This window comes from Sprattus sprattus (assembly GCF_963457725.1).
Source record: "Sprattus sprattus genome assembly, chromosome: 12".
In the NCBI taxonomy this organism is placed as follows: domain Eukaryota; kingdom Metazoa; phylum Chordata; class Actinopteri; order Clupeiformes; family Clupeidae; genus Sprattus; species Sprattus sprattus.
Genome location: NC_137910.1, coordinates 31,029,322 through 31,052,948, shown reverse-complemented (window position 1 = coordinate 31,052,948; position 23,627 = coordinate 31,029,322). Strand labels below are relative to the sequence as shown.

At 41.4% G+C, this 23,627-nt stretch overlaps 1 protein-coding gene across 1 annotated transcript in view; it reads right to left on the bottom strand.

Annotated features, from left to right (window-relative positions):
* The window catches only part of stk32c (serine/threonine kinase 32C), a 215,596-nt gene that overhangs the window by 157,774 nt on the left and 34,195 nt on the right, over window positions 1-23,627 (bottom strand). Inside the window, exon 2 of the mRNA XM_080848338.1 lies at window positions 3,613-3,668. Within this exon, the coding sequence (XP_080704464.1) occupies window positions 3,613-3,668 (56 nt within the window). The remainder of the gene's footprint in view (window positions 1-3,612; window positions 3,669-23,627) is intronic.

Genomic DNA, 23,627 nt, shown 5'->3' with positions numbered 1-23,627 from the left:
ATTTCAAGATTCTCCTACTAGTCTATAAATCACTCCATAGTCAAGCACCTGAATATATAACAGACATGCTCTCAAGGTACACACCCAGTAGAACCCTGAGGTCCTCCGGCACTGATCTCCTAATAGTACCAAAAGCCAGGACTAAGAGACATGGGAGAGCAGCTTTTAGCTTCTATGCCCCCAGCCTTTGGAATACTCTGCCAGAATACCTAAGAATGGCTGAAACGGTTGATACATTTAAACATACACTCAAGACATACCTCTTTGATCTGGCTTATCACTCACTGTAAAAATGTATTAATTTAACATATTTGAAACATTTATTTATTTACGAATCCGTGTCTCTTTACAAGTGTTTGTAACCCCCAATTAAGTACCGCTACATCAAATGTGTTACCTGTTTGCCGAGTGGATGCATGTACGGCCCCGGCAAACAGAACACATATTTCCCTTCTTTCCTACTGTGAGGCGCATTGTGTTACCTTTGCGTATGAAATGCGCCGTACAAATAAAGTTTGATTTGATTTGATTTGATTAAGTTCAACTAAACTGACTGGTAAAACACCATCATTAAAATGTTCCAAAGTCCAGCCATTATAAAGGATATTGAATAAATATCAACCTTGTAGACATATTGATGCATTTGCTGTCATCTCTTTGGAAACCTGTGGCTAACGCAGGCTCGTGGTCATTTTCGTAAGGTCGCGTGTTTTACAAATTGCTCACAGTGCTGAAATGTGCGCTCAGAATAAAAAATATTTGCTCAGGGCTGAAAAAAATTAGAGGGAACATTGGTTGCAACCAGGGGCGGAGCCCGCCCAGATTGACTACTTGCCCGCCCTAATTAGACACTGCGATAAATTGACGTATCGCAGATTTACGTCTGTTTCATCATTAAAAACGCTGAACTTCCTTGTCTGATTTTACGTTAAAGAACGTCTTCACAAATTCATTTACAGTGTTTTCAATCTCCAGAATTAACATTGATTTAACAATTTTTTTTACCACGACTGCTGGCTCCCGTTTTTAATACTTACTAGTGCAGTGCCCGTAGGAATTATGCATTTTGTAGTGTTAGCAGACGTAGGTGTAGCTGTTGGGTAGTGTAATAGCAAGACATATTTGCACTCCAAATAGGTACAGGTTTTAATGTTGTTAGCCTTTTTGGAGATATACCAACAAATAAAGTTTGAGATTATGTAGTGGATGCAGTTGAATATAGATGTCAAAGTTGCTGTCTAAACTATAAACTAAATGTCATAAAAAAATGAAGTTATGGTTGAAATAGGATCACTTCTTTATTGTAAGGGTAAGTGTTGGGTAAGAATGGTCATGCAGTTGGACTCAAATGTAGGTTAATTTTATTGAATGTATGTACTGTACCTGCTGTATGACTTCGATGATGCTAGCTTTGACAGCCCACTCTCAGACAGATCGTAAGCTAATAATGTCCTTACAATGGGAACACAGTTTAAATACTCTGACTGGAGATGGCGTTACTATCCCCCACCCGAATTCAGTGCAGAACTGAGAGGATAACATGACGACGTGGCCCAACATAACTTACAGCGAGATTTGCGCGTATTTCGTGGACTCCATAGCAACAGATGGGAAAACAATGGACAATCTGAAAGCCTCCGAGGCTTATCAATATAAGCTACCATTTGTAGCGATATTCGGAATATTCGGAATGACAGCCTCTCCCAGCCAGGGTAAATCCAGAGGTTTATAATATTGCAATAATGAGAAAACAAAGTACACACGAATTACAACATATACATCGGACACTAATACATCGGAAAACCTCTCTCATTGCATCAGTAGATGCATGAACGCATGGTCAGTGGTCTAGGCAACCACACGACTGTTCTATGACTGACATCATTCAGGTCGCGCGGGTCCACCCCTCTTTCTCTGAATTACTACAGTACCCATAGTGCCTCACTACCCATAGTGCATACAGCAAACGATAACCGTAGTGCCTACGGCAAACGGTAAAATACAAATATCTCGTGAACTATGAATTCAGAATTCTTCAAAATCAAGGATGCACAGGTTCATGACATGCGTAAGCTACATGCGAAATCTCATAACTAACGTAACTACCGTCAGGGATATACGCCTGTCACAGACACAGACACACAGAGATTTCTGGATTTATAGATAGATTTCTTTCTTTATGACATTTAGTTTATAGTTTAGACAGCAACTTTGACATCTATATTCAACTGCATCCACTACATAATCTCAAACCTTATTTGTTGGTATATCTCCAAAAAGGCTATACAACATGAAAACATTTCTTAATGAAAAGGAAACATGCATCACAATAATACTTCAGTGTAACCTGTACCTATGTGGAGTGCAAATATGTCTTGCTATTACACTACCCAACAGCTACACCTGCGTCTGCTAACACTACAGAAGGCATAATTCCTACGGGCATGATGAAGATCTAGACAAATTAAGTTCTTGTTGACAATGCCGTTTTAACAGCGTCTACTGAACGGCCATTCAATAGCCCACAATGAGGCGTCTTAAGACATATCTACGAAGTACAAAGACTCCAATAGGCTAGCTAATTTCACAGCAATTAACGTAAACAGGTTAAATTTACTTACAGATGAGCAGGCCTACTCCAGACGTCGAAGTGTGTGTTCATCGAAGTAAACATAGGTCCCTAACTTTCAAAGAATACGTCCCTATGCAACTTTCTACGTCACAATGGATTGGCTCCCGTTGAAATGCATTGGGTTTAGAAATCGGGTCGCTCATAACGGTGACATGGGTTTGCACCGTACGGCAAACGATAAAATACAAATATCTCGTGAACTATGAATTCAAAAATCTTCAAAATCGAGGATGCACAGGTTCATGACATGCGTAAGCTACATGCGAAATTTCATAACTAACGTAACTACCGCCAGGGAGATATGCCCTAGACTGACACACTGACTGACACAGAGATTTCTGGATTTATAGATAGATGAGTCACCACCTGCCCATTAAACATTTTAACAATAGTCAGTCATAACTCTTAACAAAAAAAATTCTTTTCATTCAAACGTATTGTGGCAACCCTTAATGTGTATTGTAGCCTACATCATAAGTAAATAATCCTGTGCCTCTCTTATAGAGAAAATTTCCCCCAACGATAAGCCAAATAGGGAGCTCATTGGCGAGCTTTACACTCGAGTTCGCCCAAGTTACCCCCCTGAAATTGCACGTTGAACAGGCTAGTTAAAAAAAAAAAAAAAAAAAGGTCGATAACCCCTAAACCCCCTTTACATAAGGGTATGTCTGAACACTGGCTACCATTACATAGGCATTATCAATTTAAGCGAAGTGGTGATAAGGCCCACCCAGACTTACTCCATGCCCACCCATCTGTCACGTTCTGCATCCGCCACTGGTTGCAATGCCTTCTAAACACTCTTTTCAGAATGTCAGGGTTGTGACGGACATTCATGACTGCTGAGCCAAATATTTGTAAGTGTCGCTTTCCAAAAACAAAATTAAAACACATAGTACAAAGTTGTTCTGCATTGTTCTGTGCAATGTGAAAAAGTTCAATGTAAGACATAAATTACAGAGTTATTTTCCTTTTCTCACCTTTCCGAAACTCCCTTTCCCAATTGCACGAAGTATTTGGAAATGGTCGAAATTCACTGCAGAGAGAAAAAAAGAGGACGTTATCCTATGCAATAAAATGTTAGTGCTACATCCTGCCTATCCATGCTTTCCGTTCTCAGAGGAAACTGCAGACTCACAAAAAGTCAAATAAAAACATTTAAAATCAACAGGTACCTCTAAACTAGCCCCTTCAGCCTCATCTTAAAGGGCAGTCCCAAATACTTTCAACTGGTAATGTTTTACACTTTGCTTATCAGGGAGGTGTATATTTTTTGCAACTAGTCCCCGAAAGCACTGGTTGCAGTGACACCCCTTGAACTATGCAGGGCTCTCAAGTTTTGAAGACCGGCAAGAGTGACATATCCCCCGACCACGCCCCGGCCCGCCGTATTCCACCCGCTCCGCCCCTGCTGTATGCCCACAGACCAGGCCACAGACCCCCCCCCATATTTTTATTAGTGTTTTGTTGTTGTTAATAATAATTGCTCAGACTTGCAGAAAATATTTGAGACATGGCACTGACAATTCGACCAATTACAAAGTATGTTTTCGATTTGAGAGAGGGAGAGAGAGAGAGAGAGAGAGAGAGAGAGAGAGAGAGAATTATGACATCCCACACACCTTGATGGGCACAGGAGTTCTCTTGGCGGCAGATAGAGCACCAGTATTATGAGCTGGTGCTTCCTACAGTAATAAATGGCCATTTAGAGGTCCATTCACTATCAAAAGAGGTGAATGGCTGCTCCTGGAATTTTCTCCCGTTTGTTCTAGCCATCTCCTTCACTGTTTCTTCGACCATCTCATCCACCATCTCCTCCTCCACCACCTGCACTCTCTTTCTCCTCCACCTGCACGGTCTCTTCCTCTTCCACCATCTCCTCCGCTAATGTGTTTATGCTCATTTGTTTTTTACCTGACATCTTTAAAAGACAGATGCAATGATTAATGCATCCATGCCATGCCAGGATATTTATACATGCTAGTATGACTAATGAGCTCGCGATTCACAACTCCACCAGGTGTTAAGAAACCCCCGAATCTGAATAGACTGTTCAAGCAAACACATTTACAAAAAATAATGCCAATAACATCATTGAATATTAAGGGCTGCCTAATATTCGTTCGAATTATTGGCTATATATATTTTGAATAGGCCTACTCGAATTTATTTTAGCCTATAAACGAAGTTCGGAGTCAAAGCTATAGTAAAAAGGCAGGCTGTAGCCTAAAACTGTGTTGGCTACAAACACTCCAGGATGCTTTATTTCCATTGGTTGCTGGATTAAATCTTACCCAGATACAAAAGATACATATTTTTCTGATTGGCTATTGTGCACCTCACGGCAGAACTCGAGGGGATTCGGGGAGACGTGCTTGATTCCTTCATGGAAGCGCGGCAAGGTCATGTTTGCGCGCTGCGGCACATTAAACAGCCTAGAGGTTTTTTGTTTTTTTTTCAGCGTGAGAAATACGATGTGTGGCGGGAGTGCGTGACTAAAGACCGAAATGAGTGACTGTCACGCTCAATGCGTGACACTTGAGAGCCCTGACTATGTTATTGTTTAAGCGATACTTTAAATGCTGGCTACTCAATTCTTCCTCTTACTTATCTTACCCACTGGTAGTCTATGTATCCTTGAGTGTACATTTATGCTAAATGCAGGCTTGGGGAGTAACAGAGTACATAGAAAGGTGCTTCGTAATAAAGATACAAAAAAGCTGTGTTCCAGTACAGTTTCAGAAAAAAAAAAAAAACTTAATTAGATTACAAATAATTTTTTGCAAAAAATGGGATTATTAAAAGGCACCCAGTGCAACTTTATATAAACATTCAATGAAAAATAAACATTCAATTTCTAGTCTTTTTTACACGTAGTAAGTTTCAATAACTCCATACCATTACATATCGAAATTCAAGAAGCAAAGATGAGACGTCGTTGTGTGGTGAGAACTGATAGAAAATCGTAAACAACAACAATCGCCGGTGGGGAGAGGCCATTTTTCCATTGACTGGAATCCTGCTTTATTTATTGCGGCTCTAATAAATAAAGAAAATGGCGGCGATTGTTGTTGTTATCGATTTTCTATCAGTTCTCACCACACAACGACGTCTCATCTTTGCTCCTTGAATGTCGATATGTAATGGTATGGAGTTATTGAAACTTACTACGTGTAAAAAAGACTAGAAATTAAATGTTTATTTTTAAGCCTCGAAAGTTGCACTGGGTGCCTTTAACAGGATGTTACATTTAAAATAGATGCATAACATTATACTATCATTCACATGCGCACTTAACAACACATCACAGAAAAAACAACAGATAAAACTACTTAAGTCCATATTCCCTGGCTGGAAATATCGACACTTTTTTGTCCTCATAGCAGAAGGTAGGAAGAAGATAACAGTGCATTCATTAAAAATATTTTAAAAAGGAACTTCCTTACCTATCGCCCGCGATGCCAGCATAGTCTTTAGCTCTGATCATATAGTCATATATTTTCAATAAACATTCACATACTTCGAGTATTTCGACACCTCTATCAGCATGAATCCATCCCCATCCAAAGACGTACGGAAAAGGGAGGTTATACAGTCACCTTCAAAGAAAAAATGTAAAGATTCTTCCATCTCCAAGGACGAACTCGAGGCAGCTATTGCTAACGGCATAAAGCTAGCCCTCCAAGAGCAACAACGTTGTCTAGATGTGGCCGTTGCCTCCGCTGTCAGGGAAGCTGTGGACTCTATCCTGGTCCCAGCAATACGTGATTTACGAACAGAAATTCTAAAGACTAATGAAACGGTGAAGGAGATTAGCAGAGAACTTGAGACTGTAGCCAAATCTACGAAAAGGACTCAAGACCGAGTGGACTCTGTTCAGACGGCTGCACGAGAGGATAGGCCAGGGGTCGGCAACCTGCGGCTCCGGAGCCGCATGCGGCTCTTTAGCCCCTCAGCCGTGGCTCCCTGCAGTTTTCTTTAAAAAAAAAAAAAAAAAAAAAAATTATATATATATTTTTATATATATCGTCAACTAAACGAGAGGTCGCAATGGATGCGCAATTGCGCTACCGTGAGGGGGGGAGTGAATTACAAAGCTTCGTTGATTTGCAGGTGGCTAATCCCAGTAGGAGTTAAATCTTTAACACTCTAAGGTCCAAGGCCTTTTAGACTTTTCTAAGTTGTCTGACATGCCTTGATGTTTTTGTACATTTTGCTTAACTAAAAACATTGATGCACAAATGGAATATATGATTCTATTCTAGAAGACCTCAGCAATAATATTAGAAAAGGGTTCAATGTTTCCGTGGTTGTTCTTTTTATGTCTCTAAGACGAAAACTCAAAAATAAAAATATCCCGGACGAGGGATATAGACCTTTTAGTATTAACTGGCATCTGGCATCAGGAAGTAGCCTAGATGCTGCCATTGGCAGGAGGCGGGACATGCCAGTGAGCCGCCAATCAGCAGCATCCACCGTTGACAGCCAATTGCACGAACGAATACTGAGCGAGAAGGGTTTACAGCATTAAAGTTCGTAGTCAAAAAGTTATTTAGCTACAAGCTAATACATTTTGTGGTAGACCTACCGTGTGTTGAATATTAAAGTTTCAGTACGTTATATTTTGATAATAAAGGTCCTTACAGTTTTTTCATTACTTGAATATTGTATTGCTATGCTATGCTATCTATTCCTTGTTTACATTGCTGGCCATGACCGATCACGTAGAGAACGTCAACGGTTGACGCTGCTGACTGGCTACTGTAGTGTACTGTACTGTAGGCTACTCCCCGTTTCCACATGACAGCTAAAGTTTAACCCTTTAACTCCCTCTCTGACTAATATTGAGTAAACTAACTATGGATAAATCCAAGAAAAGAAAAGTGGCAGAGGAAAATCGAGATTTTAATTCAGCGTGGACAGATTAATTTGCTTTCAGTACTACTGATGCAGGCCTACCAATATGCTTGATATGTGGCGAGAAATTAGCCAATAACAAAAAATGTAATGTTGAAAGACATTTCCAGAACAAACACTCAGCATTTGCTCAAAAGTACCAAGCAGGAGATGAAAGGAAAAGAGCGATTTCGGAACTGCTGCGGAAAGGTGAGCAGAGTAAAATTACTTTTAAGAAATGGATCAAGTCTCCAAATTCAACAACTGCTGCTAGTTTTGCGGCAGCTCAGGAGATCGTCAGGTGCGGAAAGCCATTCACAGATGGAGAATACTTGAAAGAGACATTCGTTAAAATATCAGAACATCTATTCTCGGACTTTAAAAACAAAAATGAAATTGTTCAGAAAATTAAAGATATGCCTCTCTCTGCAAAAACCGTAAATGACAGGACCATTAAGATGTCAGAAAAAATCACCGGTCAACAAATTAACGACATCAATTCAGCTCCAGCATTCTCCATCGCCTGTGATGAGTCCAGCGATGTGAACGACATTGAACAACTAGCGCTGTTATGCAAATACATGAACTCTGACGGGCCGCAGGAGGAAATTATTGAGTTGATACCGCTAAAAGGCCAAACACGGGGGGAGGACATTTGTGAGGCTGTGGTGAATTGTTTAAAAGCCAAAGAAATAAATACCACCAACATGGTGTCAGTGGCTACTGATGGGGCACCTAGTATGAGAGGAACACAGAAGGGGTTTATTACTTTACTTCAGAAGTCGCTAGGTCGAGAGCTGCTGACGTTTCACTGCATCCTGCACCAAGAAGCACTGTGCGCTCAAACATTTCCCCCCGAATGCAAAGAGGTGATGGACCTTGTAATTCAGATAGTCAACAAAATAATGGCAAAAGGGTTAAACCACCGACAGTTCTGTTCATTGTTAGATGAAGTCGACAGCGCATATTCGGATCTCCTGCTGCATAACAAAGTCCGGTGGCTGTCCAGGGGAGAAGTGCTTAAACGGTTTGCGGCTTGTCTGGAACAAGTGAAAACTTTCCTGGAAAGTAAGGGCCTCACCTATCCAGAACTGGAACACCCAGATTGGCTGGAAACAGGGGCGGAGTGGGACACAAAAATCCACCGGGACTATTCTGACTGCACCGGCCCACCACCGGCCCACAACGTGCCCAAAACTGGCCCAACCCATCCCCTCCACCTCCCATCAACTTCACAAACAAGTATTGTTAGATTTAGTGTTGATGTGATGTGTGGGTGACAGTCATGTGTATTTGTATATATAGGCTACATTTATGGAAATACGGAACAAATCGCGTCCCGTATTGGCTCAAATGTTATGCTAATTCGCAACAATGTGTCCTGTCAACTCACTCGCATCACTAGTTGACGGCTGGTTGAATAAATCCGTAATTCTTGTACATTTTGATGCACTCTCCTCCAGCATCCGCCTCTTTTTCAGTCTGCCCTTTTCGGCACCTCCTTTCTCCTTTCTCTTATGTCCCTCCATCAGGTCCACTTCACCTGCTCTCTCTCCCTGATAGCCGCTAATGTATCTCCCTACGTTCACTTGATAAAGGCAGAACGATACGCATTTCCCATGAGGCCTTGCTCTGACGATTGAACATTCATTTATGAAGAAAAAAACGAATTAAATCGCTGGCCAATTTATTTTTGTGGTCATGACAATAATGTAGCGTCTGAATAAAAAGAATTACATCAATATAGGAGGCTAAACAAAAATCAGTAGGCTGTATTAATGGTAGTGAGTTCAACACCCACCATGAATGAGATGTCAAGAGACAAAAAGTGCTATAAATCTTGGTTGGACCGTCATAATAGCTAAGCGTCGGAGAATTTAGAGATTTCCACACCACAAAGATGTGATGTGTAAACAGCAGTCGATGGGCCTCTCGTATGATGTACACGGCTGCGTAGGCTGCCTGAAAGGCTGCTTCACGTTAGTTCTTTGGCCGACCGGCCCACCGGGAAAAGTCCCGGTCCTCCCGATGGCCACTCCGCCCCTGGCTGGAAAAGCTGCGTTTCATGGTGGATATGACAGGTCACCTCAACATGCTGAACAGAAGTCTCCAGGGAAAAGGAAGCACTGCCCTTCAGCTGCTGGAGTATGTTTTGGCGTTCGAGCGCAAGATGACAGTGTTTGCCAGAGATGTGGAGAAAGGTACGTTCTCTCACTTCCCCTCCCTGAGAGAGTTCAAAACGTCACACAACAACATCAATTGTGAGTACTTGCAGCACACGATCATTGCAATGCAAACTGCATTTGGACAAAGATTCAGTGAGTTCAGAAAGGAAAAAAGCACATTATCCTTCCCCGTCACACCCCTGGACATCGACCCGTCCATGCTCAACATGTCAGCATTCACTTTCGTGAGTCAACCCGATCTTGAAATTGAACTGGCTGACATAGCTGACAAAGAGGTATGGGTGTCCAAGTTCAAAAGTCTGACAGCTGATCTCGAAGACGTCGCCCGTCAGAAGGCTATTCTCCCTCGAGAACACAAATGGAGCGAAATAGAAAACCTTCCCAAACCCGACAAACTTGTGTTTGAGACATGGGCGTAACAATGCGTATGGACGCTATGGACGTGTCCATACCAATATTTGGATACGTTTAAAATGTCCATACCAATTTTGAATGGGTAATTGCACGGCATTCGGGAAATAAATGGTTCATTTTACCCTCATGCGTATGCGTAGTGTACCTTCTATCAAAGACGGCGTGTCATTGGTGGGGACAGCCTTGCTATCTGTGATTGGCTCATCTTCCTGCACTAGTTATCGTTGCTAGGTTGGTAGTTAAGCGCGCGGTGACAGCAGGATAATGTCTGCTTCGGGCAGGATAATGTCTGCTTCGGGCAGGAAAAGGAAACTGACAGACATAAGAGGCTATTTCACCAAATCAACAGTAAGTTTATCACAGAACAGTCTTTTAAAAACCTGTTCGGTCACGTCTAGCCTGGCCATTACCAGCCTGTGACTCCATTTCATTCCGTCTTTCAGTCTGGCAAAACGCTCTGCATTTTCGTTTCCGAGATGAGCGGGTGCTTAGCTTGAGGTTTAAAATCATTGGAGTTCCCTTAACCAATCAGCAACGTTTAGTAAGCATTCGGTAGATTAAACTCTTCCCAAAGCCAGTTGGGAGAAGAGCTACGACGTCCTTTCCAATCATAAAACTTACAAGAAAATACTCTTGTTCTCCTTTTAATTTTCTGATGTTCTCGAGAGTTGAGACAACTTTTCCGATAGCTTTTCGTGTCTTTTCCTCCAAGGCGAGTTTTGCGTCACAGCTCTGAACTGTTCGCTGATTGGTCCTACAGGATTTTGAGTCCTGCAGACGATTGTCAACGGGGTTGGGCCAGACTGAGTATGAGCTTGAAATCAATTCAGGCGGAAATACGTAGGCTGGTGTCACCAGGCTAGGTCACGTCCCCCTTCAGTGAAATGTCGCTTCACACACTGTGGAGGCGACCGTCCGAGCTGCTAAAATGACATCTAAGTTTTGTTTAATTTATGCTGTCTAAGTGGCTGTAAACGTCGTGGCTTCAACGGATTGATGTAGAAATGCACAACGAACTGATTGCACTCGTTTAAACCTTATTACTCTGATCTGATCAGTCTTGTTTTAAGCTAGTCGGTTAAAACTACGGTTAGCATGTTAGAACTCTGTGAAATGATCTTTTCATACTTATCTATGCAGTGTGCACTTAAAACTTCATCAGTTAATGTATACAAAATGCCCTACGACTGCAGCACCCAAACTCATATTACCTGCTTTACTTACAGATCCTGAAATTTCAGAAACACATGTAATAACAAAACATCTTACACATGCCTTTGCATGTGATAATGGTAAAGTCACCAGACACTTTAATGATTTGCCTACCAAAAAAAAACAATTCTCAATCTTGCCAATCTTGTCCCCTGTGAATCAAAAGGGATTTGTCACTATCCACCCCAGAATTGGTTAAAATGCTGGAAATTGTATCTAAAAAATGAAAAATTTTCGAGGGGAGGACCCCCAGACCCCCCGTCTAAACGCCATCATCCTACGCGCTCATTATGTCCCCACCAATGTCAACACCATTGTTACGCCCTTGGTTTGAGACATGGAATGCAATTCCCCAAACCAATCACAACATCAAGAAGTATGCCTTTGGAGTCCTGTCCATCTTTGGATCCACATACTTATGTGAGCAAATATCTTCTAACATGAACTATGTCAAATCAAAATATCGCTCACGCCTCACAGATGTCAGCCTGCAATCCTGCGTTAAGATGAAGGTCACGTCATACAGCCCCGACATAGAAAAGCTCAGCAGTGATGTTCAGAAACAGAAATCACATTAAACAGGTGAGGACACCATTTAATAGGCTATTATTTTTGCACCAAAAATATATATATTTTAGAAACTGAGATGTTGTGTTGTTTTGTTTTTTGTTCAGATTCGATGGTTTATTGCTGTGGCCGAGGAAAAATCAAGAGGATGACAACCAACCTATGTTTACCTGTTTAGGTGTTCTTTATGTTTAGACGTATTATACTCGTTCTGCGTTTGATTTATTTCAAAGTTATTTCTCCTCTTCATAAGAGTTTGAGGTTTTCCTGTTAGAACAGCAATAAAATGTTCAACAGCTTTCTCTTTGTTGTTTTATAATTTCATGAATGCAACGAACAATGTTTTTTTTTACAGAGTGTCACAAAAAATGTCTGTGCGGTGCGCAGCGTTAGCGTCTCCGGAGGGGGGAGGGGGTGAATTAAAAAGTTTGCGGCTCCAAAAAAAATGTTTTTGCGGGAGATGGGCCAAAATGGCTCTTTTGATACAAAAGGTTGCCGACCCCTGGGATAGGCGATCGGTTATCGAGCTGAGGACACAGCTCGACCATCTCACCACAAAGTTGACAGACTTGGAGGACAGGGGACGAAGAAATAATATAAGGCTGGTTGGCTTACCGGAAGCAGTGGAGGGTTCGGATGCAGTCGGCTACCTAAAAGAGAATCTCCCCAAGTGGATCCCTTCATTGGTGGGCCGATAAATTGACATTGAACGGGCACATCGTGTGTATGATGGAGGGGAGGCTAATTCCAATAAACCACGCACCCTCATCCTCAGATTACTTCGTTGGCAAGACAGATCGGCCATCCTCAACGGGGCACGTCAGGTTTACCCAGTGAAGTACACATCCAACAGACCCACCCGGTCTCCGACCGCTTCGGCACCAACCGCTAGCACTCTCCTATTCTTCCGTGACAACAGTCCAGCGACAACAGCAAGGAGAAAGAGCTTCAGTTCTGCCATGAAGAAGGCTAAAGACATGGGCCTGGAGACATTCCTCATCTATCCTGCGCGGATTAAACTGCAGTATAAAGGCGAAAAGAAGATGTTCGACTCCCCTCAAGCCGCCGAAGATTTCATCAACCTTCTTCCGCGGAGGTTCACCTCAACACCGGTAGGCCTACAGCGCGACGAAGGAGCTACTGCCGCAGCCACAAACCCGACCATAGACAAGAACCATGGGGAGCTTCCACAAGCCAGAGAGGGCAACTTGGTGGACATGAACTAATTTTCTTCCATCACTTAACATACACAAGTTGTGTACCAATGGGCAATCTCTGGATCTTTATGGCAAGGTATTTTTTTTTTTATGTTTGGAATTAGGGCTGCTCGATTATTGGAAAAATCATAATCACGATTATTTTGGTCAATATTGATATCGCGATTATTCAAACGATTTTTTTTGAAAACATGCATTTATTGACACAATCAAATATGACAGAAACACGTATAAGTATCCAAAATAAAACCTTTTTCGTGTGTAAGTGTACCGCCACAACATTCTGAATATAACATTTGATTTTTCATGAATAAAATATATATATTAAGACAATCAAATATCACACAGAAACACGTATAAGTATCCAAAATTAACTTTCTTCTTGTTTAAGTGCACTGCCACAACATTGACAGCCAAATGCACTGACGAATGACTCGACTGTAGGACAGGCTTTTAGCCAGGCATGAGTCGACGCACTGTTCTAAAATAATTATTTCTAGCCGAGTCATGTTACCGCCGTCATGTTTACCTAGCCTCGCTGCTAATAAGTATAACCTTGGCTTTCTAACATGCTCTCACACTCCCCCCTCATGGAGGCAGGGGAAGTGCTTGCCTCCAGCATCTTTCACAGCCGTTTTATATAAAGTCAGCGATTCAAAATAAGTTCTACACATACGTGGAACAATTAATTCCCTATTTAATGGCTAGAGAACAACGGTCCCAGCATTACTCCATAGCATAGCAAAGTTAAAAGTCAGAAAGTCATCACAAACACATGGCTAATAAAAATCATATTGTTGTTAAACAGAAATACACATACAAGATGTACCTTGCAGTTTTGCCCTAAAACAATCCCAGTTAAAGCCTGCTATAGGAGCTTGTTATCGTTCTTCAAACTGTAACGTTACTGAAACTTTAATATTCCACACGGTAGGTCTACTCCAACATGTCTGTCAACAGTCGATGCTGTTGATTGGCGGTTCACTGGCATGTCCCGCCTCCTGCCAACGGCATACTTCCTGATGCAGCACGCAAGTTAGATTGTACTCCCTCTCGCCGCGTTAAATGCTTTTGCATGGGCGTCTCTTTCATAAACTTTCATAAACTCTCTAGGCCTACTGTAAAACGGAAAATGTCAAATGAATCGTTTCAACTCGATTATAGGAGTTTGCAAAGAAAACGATACTAAAAAACTGGTTTGCTCCGGATATGTGTATGAAATCATTCTGGATCCATAGCCTTGTAAGGCTGCACGATTATGGCCAAAATCTTAATCGCGATTATTTTGATCAATATTGTGATCGCGATTATTTTCACGATTATTCATACATTTTAAGTAGGTCTAATTACTTACCGCGATTACGGAAAACGGACGGAATTCGCGGAATTTACCCTTTGAAAACGGAATTGCATCTTTCAATCATCATTTTGTGCATAGAACTCGCCTAAATTCCCCTGTATTTTGGCCTGCAAACCTGAATTCTTTCAAATAAACACAACAACGATTGCAACGATAAACAAACATTCATTAAAGAACAAAAGACAAAACATTGAAACAACATCTGTTGATTACATCAGTACTCACCACCTCTCTCCTCTCTGGCACTGTACCATCATCATTTAAAACTGCTATTGTCAGACCAATGCTGAAAAAACCTGGACTGGACTCTGACAACTTCAACAACTACAGGCCTAATTCCAACTTGCCTTTTCTCTCCAAAGTTCTTGAGAAGATAGTGGCAACTCAACTCCAGGATCACCTGAAGGCCAATGATCTCTTTGAGCCATTCCAATCTGGATTCCGTCCTATGCATAGTACTGAAACGGCCATGATCAAGATTACTAATGATCTCCTCTGTGCAGCTGATGATGGACTTATCTCCATTCTGATTCTCCTTGATCTCAGTGCAGCCTTCGATACTATCTCTCACCTTCTGCTGGAACGTCTAGCTAATATCGGAGTGTGTGGCAGTGCTCACCAGTGGTTCACCTCCTATCTCTCTGGAAGGACACAGTACGTTCAAATGCTGAGTTGCAAGTCTGAGAGTACTGCTGTGACAAGAGGGGTGCCCCAGGGGTCTGTGTTAGGCCCTCTGTTGTTCATCATCTACCTCCTCCCACTTGGCACTATCCTCAGGCAACATGGTGTTCAATTCCACTGTTATGCTGACGACACCCAGCTCTACCTTTCAACAAAGCCCACTGCTACTCTTCCGCCAGCTGTACTCACTGCCTGCCTCCATGACATCAAATTATGGATGACACAAAATTACCTGAAGCTTAATAGCAGTAAGACTGAGCTGCTAGTGGTTGGCTCCAAATCAGCTCTTGCTAAGATGGAACCTTTCACCATATGTGTAGATGGCAGCACCATCCCTTGCTCCAACCAGGTCAAGAGCCTTGGTGTCATACTGGACAATACACTTTCATTCAGTGCACACATAAACAGTATGTCAAGAAGTGCCTTTTAACATCTAAGGAACATTGCACGGCTTCGCCCAGCGCTCACACAGCAGAGTGCAGAAGTCCTTGTGAATGCATATGTGACATCCCGCCTTGACTACTGTAATTCCATCTTGTCTGGAATCCCAAATAAGCTACTCCACCGGCTCCAACTCATCCAGAATTCTGCAGCAAGGATTGTAACACACTCCAAATCCATCAGCCATGTAACACCATTGCTTATGCAACTGCACTGGCTTCCAGTATCCTACCGAATTGACTTTAAAGTCCTGCTCCTGGCCTACAAGTCCCTACACAACAGTACCCCCACCTACCTCTCTGACCTCCTGGAAGCTTACAATCCTGCCCGCTCACTGAGATCCTCCTCAGCAGGCCTACTGCATGTTCCTAAGGCGAACCTCAGCACCCTGGGAGAGAGGGCTTTCAGCTACATCGCCCCCAAGTTGTGGAATTCACTGCCAGACTACATCAGACACTGTGACTCAATTACTGACTTTAAAAGCAGACTTAAAACTAATTTCTTCAAGATAGCTTATGGACTGACTGACTGACTTTTATTTTTCTTATTTTTATTTATTTCTATGAGATGTTTTGTAATTCTCACAACCTGTTAGTGAAGTGACCTTGGGTGTCATGAAAGGCACTTTAAATAAAATGTATTATTATTATTATTATTATTAAAACCACTGAGAAAATGTCTCGTCTGCACTGAGCTCCGCTAAGGCCACGCCCCCTTTTCAACAGTTGACACACACACCACATGTTCACCTGCTCGTCTTCCCAATCACAATTCAAAGAATTTTATTTTTTGTCTTCTGTTCTGTTGATGCTGGCAAACAACAATATTAGAAGGTTTGGGTCACTTGTGGCACATATTATTCACTAATTTTAAGCCATTAATCTACCTCAGGGTGAACAAAATGATCTGATAGGAAAATGCATTTTTTTAACGGAATATCATTGGCCCTAGTTAGGGACAACATATTTTTATTGATTACATAAAACATTTATTGATTTTATACAAATTATTACAAAAAATAAAGGGTTATGCAGATTGTCTATAGATTTTTGGCAAGAAACACCAGCCTGTTAACATTTTCTGGCTTGAGAGATGAGCGAAGGCAGGTCACTACATTTCCCCCAGTGCTGAAGACCCTCTCTGAGGGGGAACTTGTGGCCGGAATGCACAAGTATTTTTTTGCCAGCTTTGAGAGTCGTGGGTAGAGTCTCTGGTGTTCCCTCCACCAGTCCAGCGGGTCTTCCTCACTGTCAAGATCAGCACATTGTAAGTAGGACTGTAGCTCAGAGGCTACAGCTTGTTGTTCCTGGTGGGGAGGGGATCTTGGTGTGGTTCCCTCAGCAGTCTTGAAGAAGCTCCCCAAGGTCTTCTTTTTCTTTGGAGCGCTGGGTGCATCCTCCGCAGCCTCAACGTTGGGATCAGTTGGGCCCATCTCCTTGAAAAAATATGGTAAATAAATATATGAATGCCCAATGTAATCTAATGAAACATATTTAACATCCATATCCACAAAGCAGATTACTGAACATTCAATCACTTGATTCCATAGCACATTCAAATCCACTTAATTTCATTAAGTTATATTAAATTATGTATGTAATCACAATAATTACTAACCATGCTCACAGATGCAGCCATCTCAGAAGTTAGCCTGGCTTTGATTGGTCCAACCCTGTCTACACTAACATATGCCAGCTTGAACCGTGGATCAAGAGCAGAGGCTATATCAAGGAGTTCTTGAGTCCCAGGATCCTTATATTTTTCCTCCAGATAGCTGAGGATTTTGGTCTTGATGGTGGTTGTAAGGCCTGGCTCATCATCTTTGAATTTTAGGATAGAGGACCTGAAAAGGTGGAGGACTGGCTTAACAAAAGATACACTAACATACTTCTCACTGGAAAGCGCATCGGTAAACTCAGACAGAGTGCGGAGGGATCTGCTGATGGCTTCCAGTATGTCAGTGTCCTGCCATGTTGGGATGAGGTGTCGGGCCTTACTGTCAGTGGACAGTACTTGAGAGATGGCCCTCTGCTGCTCCAGGACTCTTTCAATCATTGCCTGCCTTGATCCCCACCTTGTGGGGCACTCTGTTTTCAGTCCATGCTGTGGAAGGTTCAGCTGCTTTTGTGCCAGGGCTAGCTCCCTTTTCCGCCTCCAGCTGTAAGAGAAACTGCTCACAAGCTTTTTGCAGACTCCCACTGCACGGTCAATTCGATTAACCCTCATTGCATTCTCTAAAAAAGAATATGAAAATCATTCAGTTCAATTAAAACATTACAAGATTTTTAATGTTTTATTTTCACGTTTCTTTTAAGATGTTTTCTTTTTTTATTATTGATCTTACTCACCTATTGCCAGATGGAGCCTGTGGCCAAAGCACTGGAGCCTAGTCCAATGATTTAGTGAAGCTGCCTTGACTACATTAGAGCCATTGTCTGTTGTGATGCAGACAAGTCTCTCCTCCTGCAATCTCCAAGAAGCCATCGCTTCCCTCAGTCCCTGGGCAATTATCTCTCCAGTGTGGTCTTGTGGGGAAAAGGACGATTCCAAGCACTGACTCTTCATTTCAAAATTGCCGTCAATGTAATGAATCGTCAGGGACATGTACGGTTCTATTGTTCTACTTGACCAGAGGTCCGTAGTAGTCGCAAAAAACTCTACATTTATGACATCCCGTTGTATTTCCCCCCGACGTTTTTCATACAGTAACGGTAATGCCTGTTTCGAAAAATAATTGCGGGAGGGGATCACATATCTCTTATCGAGTGTCCTAATCATTTTTTTGAAGCCTTCGTTGCTCACTGTATTTATAGGACACATATCTTTCGCCAAATGAAATGCGATCGCATGTGTCTTTGGGAGGTGGATGGGTACACTGTTGCACTATGGAGGGTCGCAGTGATGGTTTTCTGGGTCGGAAATGAAAGGGGATTCAGTGTGGTATTTTTAGATTTAGCCTTCAAGCACTCGTCATACTGCGGTCTGTGGTGGCTTTTTAGGTGGTTTAATAAGTTTGTTGTGTTACTATGAGGAGCAGACACAACTCTAATGCACTCTTTGCATATAATATTTTCTTGGTTAGCATCGCTAGCCCTGAATCCAAAAAACTTCCAGACCACAGATGATGAACCTTTTCGAGGGACTAGCTCCTCTCCGTCACCTCCTGACATAACTAATTAATAAAAGGTATATATAAATATATATAGCTATATGTCTATCTAATACCGCACCGTATTCAAAAACTCCTAAAATTTAATTTAGCCTACCTTTAATAATTCATAAAATGTATATATATCGCTATAAATCTATCTATCTAATATCGGACTGTATTCGAAAACTCCTAAAATTGTATTTGGTCTACCTTTAATAATTAATCAAATGTATTTATTTATATATATATATAGCTAACATTCTATCGATTAGGCTATATATAGCTATCAATCTATCTATCTAATTCCGGACTGGTATTAAGCCTACCTTTCACACGACACCCGTGACCGTCTGTTATTAATTTCGCCACGGGATTAATCAAGTATCTATCCTATAAATAATAATAATAATAATACTAATAATAATTATAATACTGTGGGCAATGAAGGCTTCAGAAAAATTGTCGCTTGCTGTCTTTCTACCGTGATGGCTCGATGACTGACGTGAGATATTGTTACGGGTGAATGTATCTCAAAATACCGTTACAAATGTAGCATGCAGCTACATGGTGTAATTTTAGTGACAAAACTCATACACTTGAGGGGCTTTCAGGTTTTTGCAAGCGGGAACTTTTTAGCACGGGGAAATTCACTAACTGGGAGCGCGGAGACTGATGATGGCTCATTCGGAATTCATACTTTTAGCACTGTGTGGATGGGAACCAAAGCAGGACGGGCTCTTCTCTGACTTGTCCCAATGTGACAGCAGGAGTGTCTCCTAGTCACGACAACTGTTTAGCTACATATAAAAACTGATATTTAATGACGAACCTCAGTAACGGTACCCATTAAACCTGTTTTGACTAAATACTAGTGGTGATTGTGGAAAAGGAACCACGGTCACTTTATTTATTCCAGAAAAAATACAGTTCCTGTGACAGTCGATGTTATCAGCCAGTAGGTAACATAGCTACTAGCTAGTTTTCAGCTTGCAATTGTTTAGCTGCTAGCTAGCCTACTGCTAAGTCAAGTCAAGTCAAATTTTATTTGTATAGCACATTTCATATTTACATAGACTCAATGTGCTTATTAGGTAAAAGAAACACAATAAAAAATAGTAGAAAACATTTAAACCCAATAAAGTAAATAAAAATGCAAAAGATCAGTAAAAAAAGAGTAAAAGAGAAAAATCATGAATTATATGCCAAAGAGAATAAAAAAGTTTTAAGACCCTTCTTAAAAGATAATACGGATTGAGGTGACCTTAGTTCTATCGGTAGATTATTCCAGAGGATTGGAGCACAGTAACTAAAAGCGCCATGACCGTTTTTTTGTGTGAATTCTGGGGACACTAAGAAGATATTTATTGGAGGACCTTAAGTGACGGATTGGGTTATGAAGAGATATTAGATCAGAAATATAGGGAGGGGCTAGATTATTTAATGATTTATGGACAAGGAGTATTTTGAATTCAATTCTTTGTTTAACTGGGAGCCAGTGAAGAGATTTGAGAATAGGGGTGATGTGGTTATATTTGGGAGTTCTAGTGAGTATTCTAGCAGCTGCGTTCTGGATGAGTTGTAGTTTGTTTAACATTTGCTGAGTTAAACCAGCATAAAGTGCATTGCAGTAGTCTAAGCGACTGGAAACAAGAGCATGCATTAATTTTTCAGAATCATGCTGTGAGAGAGTGTTGCGTACTTTAGAGATGTTTCTGAGATGGTAAAAAGATGCCTTAAAAATGTTGGATATGTGCTTTTGAAAATTAAGATCAGCATCGAGGGTCACTCCTAAGTTTTTGACCTCCTCCGAAGGTGTTGAAAAGACAGCATTAAGAGTTGGATAAAATGTATTTCTGAGTGTTTTTGGGCCAACCAACAAAACCTCTGTTTTTGCATTGTTTAACATTAAAAAGTTTTGGGCCATCCAGGTCTCTATGGCAGAGATGCAGTGAGTGAGATCCCCCAAAGGATTGGGATCATCAGAGGAAATAGATAGATATAATTGGGTGTCATCAGCATATGAGTGGTACGAGATGTTATGTTGCCGGATGATCGACCCAAGAGGTAGCATGTACAAGTTAAAAAGTAAAGGACCAAGAATTGACCCCTGCGGCACCCCGTATAAAATAGGCTTTGTGTCAGAAAAAAGATTATCAATAGAGACAGTAAAAGATCTTCCGCTTAGGTAAGATGAGATCCAAGCAAGGGCTGTACCTTGAACACCAACTAAATGCTCAAAACGTTGAAGCAGAATAGCATGATCAACCGTATCAAATGCAGCACTTAAATCAAGAAGAACAAGGACTGACAATTTATGATTGTCAGTAGCAATTCTAAGATCATTAACAACTCTGACTAGAGCAGTTTCTGTGCTGTGATTTACACGGAAACCAGACTGAAAGGGATCAAAGATGGCATTCTGAGACAGATAGGACACAAGTTGCTTGTAAACAACCTTCTCAAGAATTTTGCCAAGAAAAGGCAAGTTTGATATGGGTCTATAACTGTCACAAGTCAGGGGATCGAAGCTTGGTTTTTTTAACAGTGGAGTAACAATGGCATGTTTCAAACAGAAAGGAAAAATACCAGATAGTAATGATGTATTAACAATTTTAAGTATGTCAGCAGCCACGCAGCTAAAAACCTGCTTAAACAGCTTAGTGGGTACAGGGTCAAGGGAGCAAGTAGCTGACCCTAGTTTCTGTACCACTTCTTCAAGTTCATTTTGGAAGATTACTGAAAAATTCTGGAGAGTAGCTGTGCTAGTGGGTAGAGTTTGGCTAAAAGGTACATGACTGAGACCCACAGTAGTAGATGACATAATCTTGTTTCTGATGGTTGAAATTTTATCACTAAAAAATGATGCAAACTGGTTGCACTTTTCTTTTGTGCGGAGCTCATCGGGTATCAGACGGGGAGGATTGATTAGTTTGTCAATGGTGTTAAACAGGACTTTAGAATTGTTAGAATTTTCTGATATAATCTGTGAAAAATACTGTTGGCGAGCTTTTTTTGCTTCACAATTATACATGAGCAAATGCCTTTTATAGTTCAAAAAAAATCACTCGGAGCTTTGCTCTTGTGCCATTTGCGTTCAAGTTTACGACTAGTTCTTTTAAGAGTACTTATGATTTCAGAAGTTCTCCAGGGTGGTTTACATTTCTTTGGGACAGATTTTAGTTGAATCGGTGCAATCTTGTCCATAATTTGAGTAACGGAGACATTAAAAGATCGGACTAATTCCTCACAGTCTGAAAAGAGATCAGTGCTATTACAGAAACTTTTAGTAGAAAAGATCTGGTTTGAAACAGCGTGAGACCCAATACCATTGTAAGCCGTGATAAAATCATTTGGAGTATCTACCCCAATGTAGCGTCTCAGAACTGTTTTCCGACCAGATGCACTACATAAAGTTGGCCAAGCAACATTGAAAAAGATACACAGATGATCAGAAATACCCACATCCAGAGTACCAGTTATGGAGATGTCTATGCCTTTAGAAATAACTAGATCTAAGGTGTGACCATGGTTATGAGTAGGCACAGAAACATGCTGTTTTAGCTCAAACATACATAACAGATCAGTAAACTGCATAGCATAACAGTCTTCTAAATTATCAATGTGAATATTGAAGTCGCCACAGATGAGAATAAAATCATAGTTAGTTACTATAGAAGACAGAAATTCTCCAAGCTCGGAGATAAAGCCTACTCTGTTCTGTGGTGGATGGTAAATTGTAACCATTAGAAAGGGGTTTGGTTGCTTCATTTCCATTGCTAGGTATTCAAAAGAGGAGTATGTACCAAGCAAAACATTATTACAGGTTAGGGCATTGGAAAACAGGGCAGCTACGCCACCACCTTTCTGGTTAGTGCGGGAGCAGTGGGAAAACGAGAAATCTAGTGGAGATGCCTCAAGGAGTTCATAGTTGCCTGAGGCATCCAACCATGTTTCAGTGAGAAACATATTGTTGAGTTCATCGGATGTTATGATGTCATTTACAGTAAAAGTCTTCTTAGAAAGTGACCGGACATTAAAAAGATCCATCTTTAGGCAAGATTGAGAATGAGAGTGAGAGGCATTCCCCAGATCATTTAGGCTTATGTGAGAATGAACAGGGCCCGTGCTCTTTGAGATGGAGACATTAGCTGACTGACTTGGGTCATGCTGTGAAGGTATATGTCAGAGTGAAGCAATAAAATGAATAAAATTTGTTGTTAATTCCCGAGTTCCCTTTTTGTTGGGATGTAAACCATCGCGCTTATACAGATTTACATTGGTCCAGAAAATGTCAAAGTTTGAGATAAAATCATGTCCAGCCGCATGGCAAAAATTCATTAACCAGTTATGCAAACTGTACAGCCTACTGAAACGCTCAGGTTTGCTGGAGATGAGAGGAATCGGGCCCGACATAATGCAGTGCTTACCTAAGCATTCTATGGCGAAACAGAGTGATTCGAGCTCCTCCTGAAGTTTGATTGAAGTTCTGGCCATGACGTCATTCGTCCCCACGTGAACGATGACAGTGTTGACAGTGGGGTTCCAGTCGAGGAGAGAGGGGATGAGCCTTGAAATGTCACTAACTTTACCACCAGAGAGAGAGACGGTGATTGCGCCTGGAATAATTAGCTGTCGAACAATTGAATCGCCGACAATCAATATTTCAGGCTTGCAAAGGACGCGACAGTCGTAGTGGATAGTTGTTTTCGGTGGGAGTTTCAAACACCAAAGGCTGATGTCAGGGTTAGCAGCACTGTTGTTGTTAGCCGCTCGACACCCAGCAGTAGAGCTCACCGAATCCAACGGCGGAGATTGACAGACAGGGCCAACGTTACCGGAGCTAACAATGTCAGCAGAAGACCGGTGCATG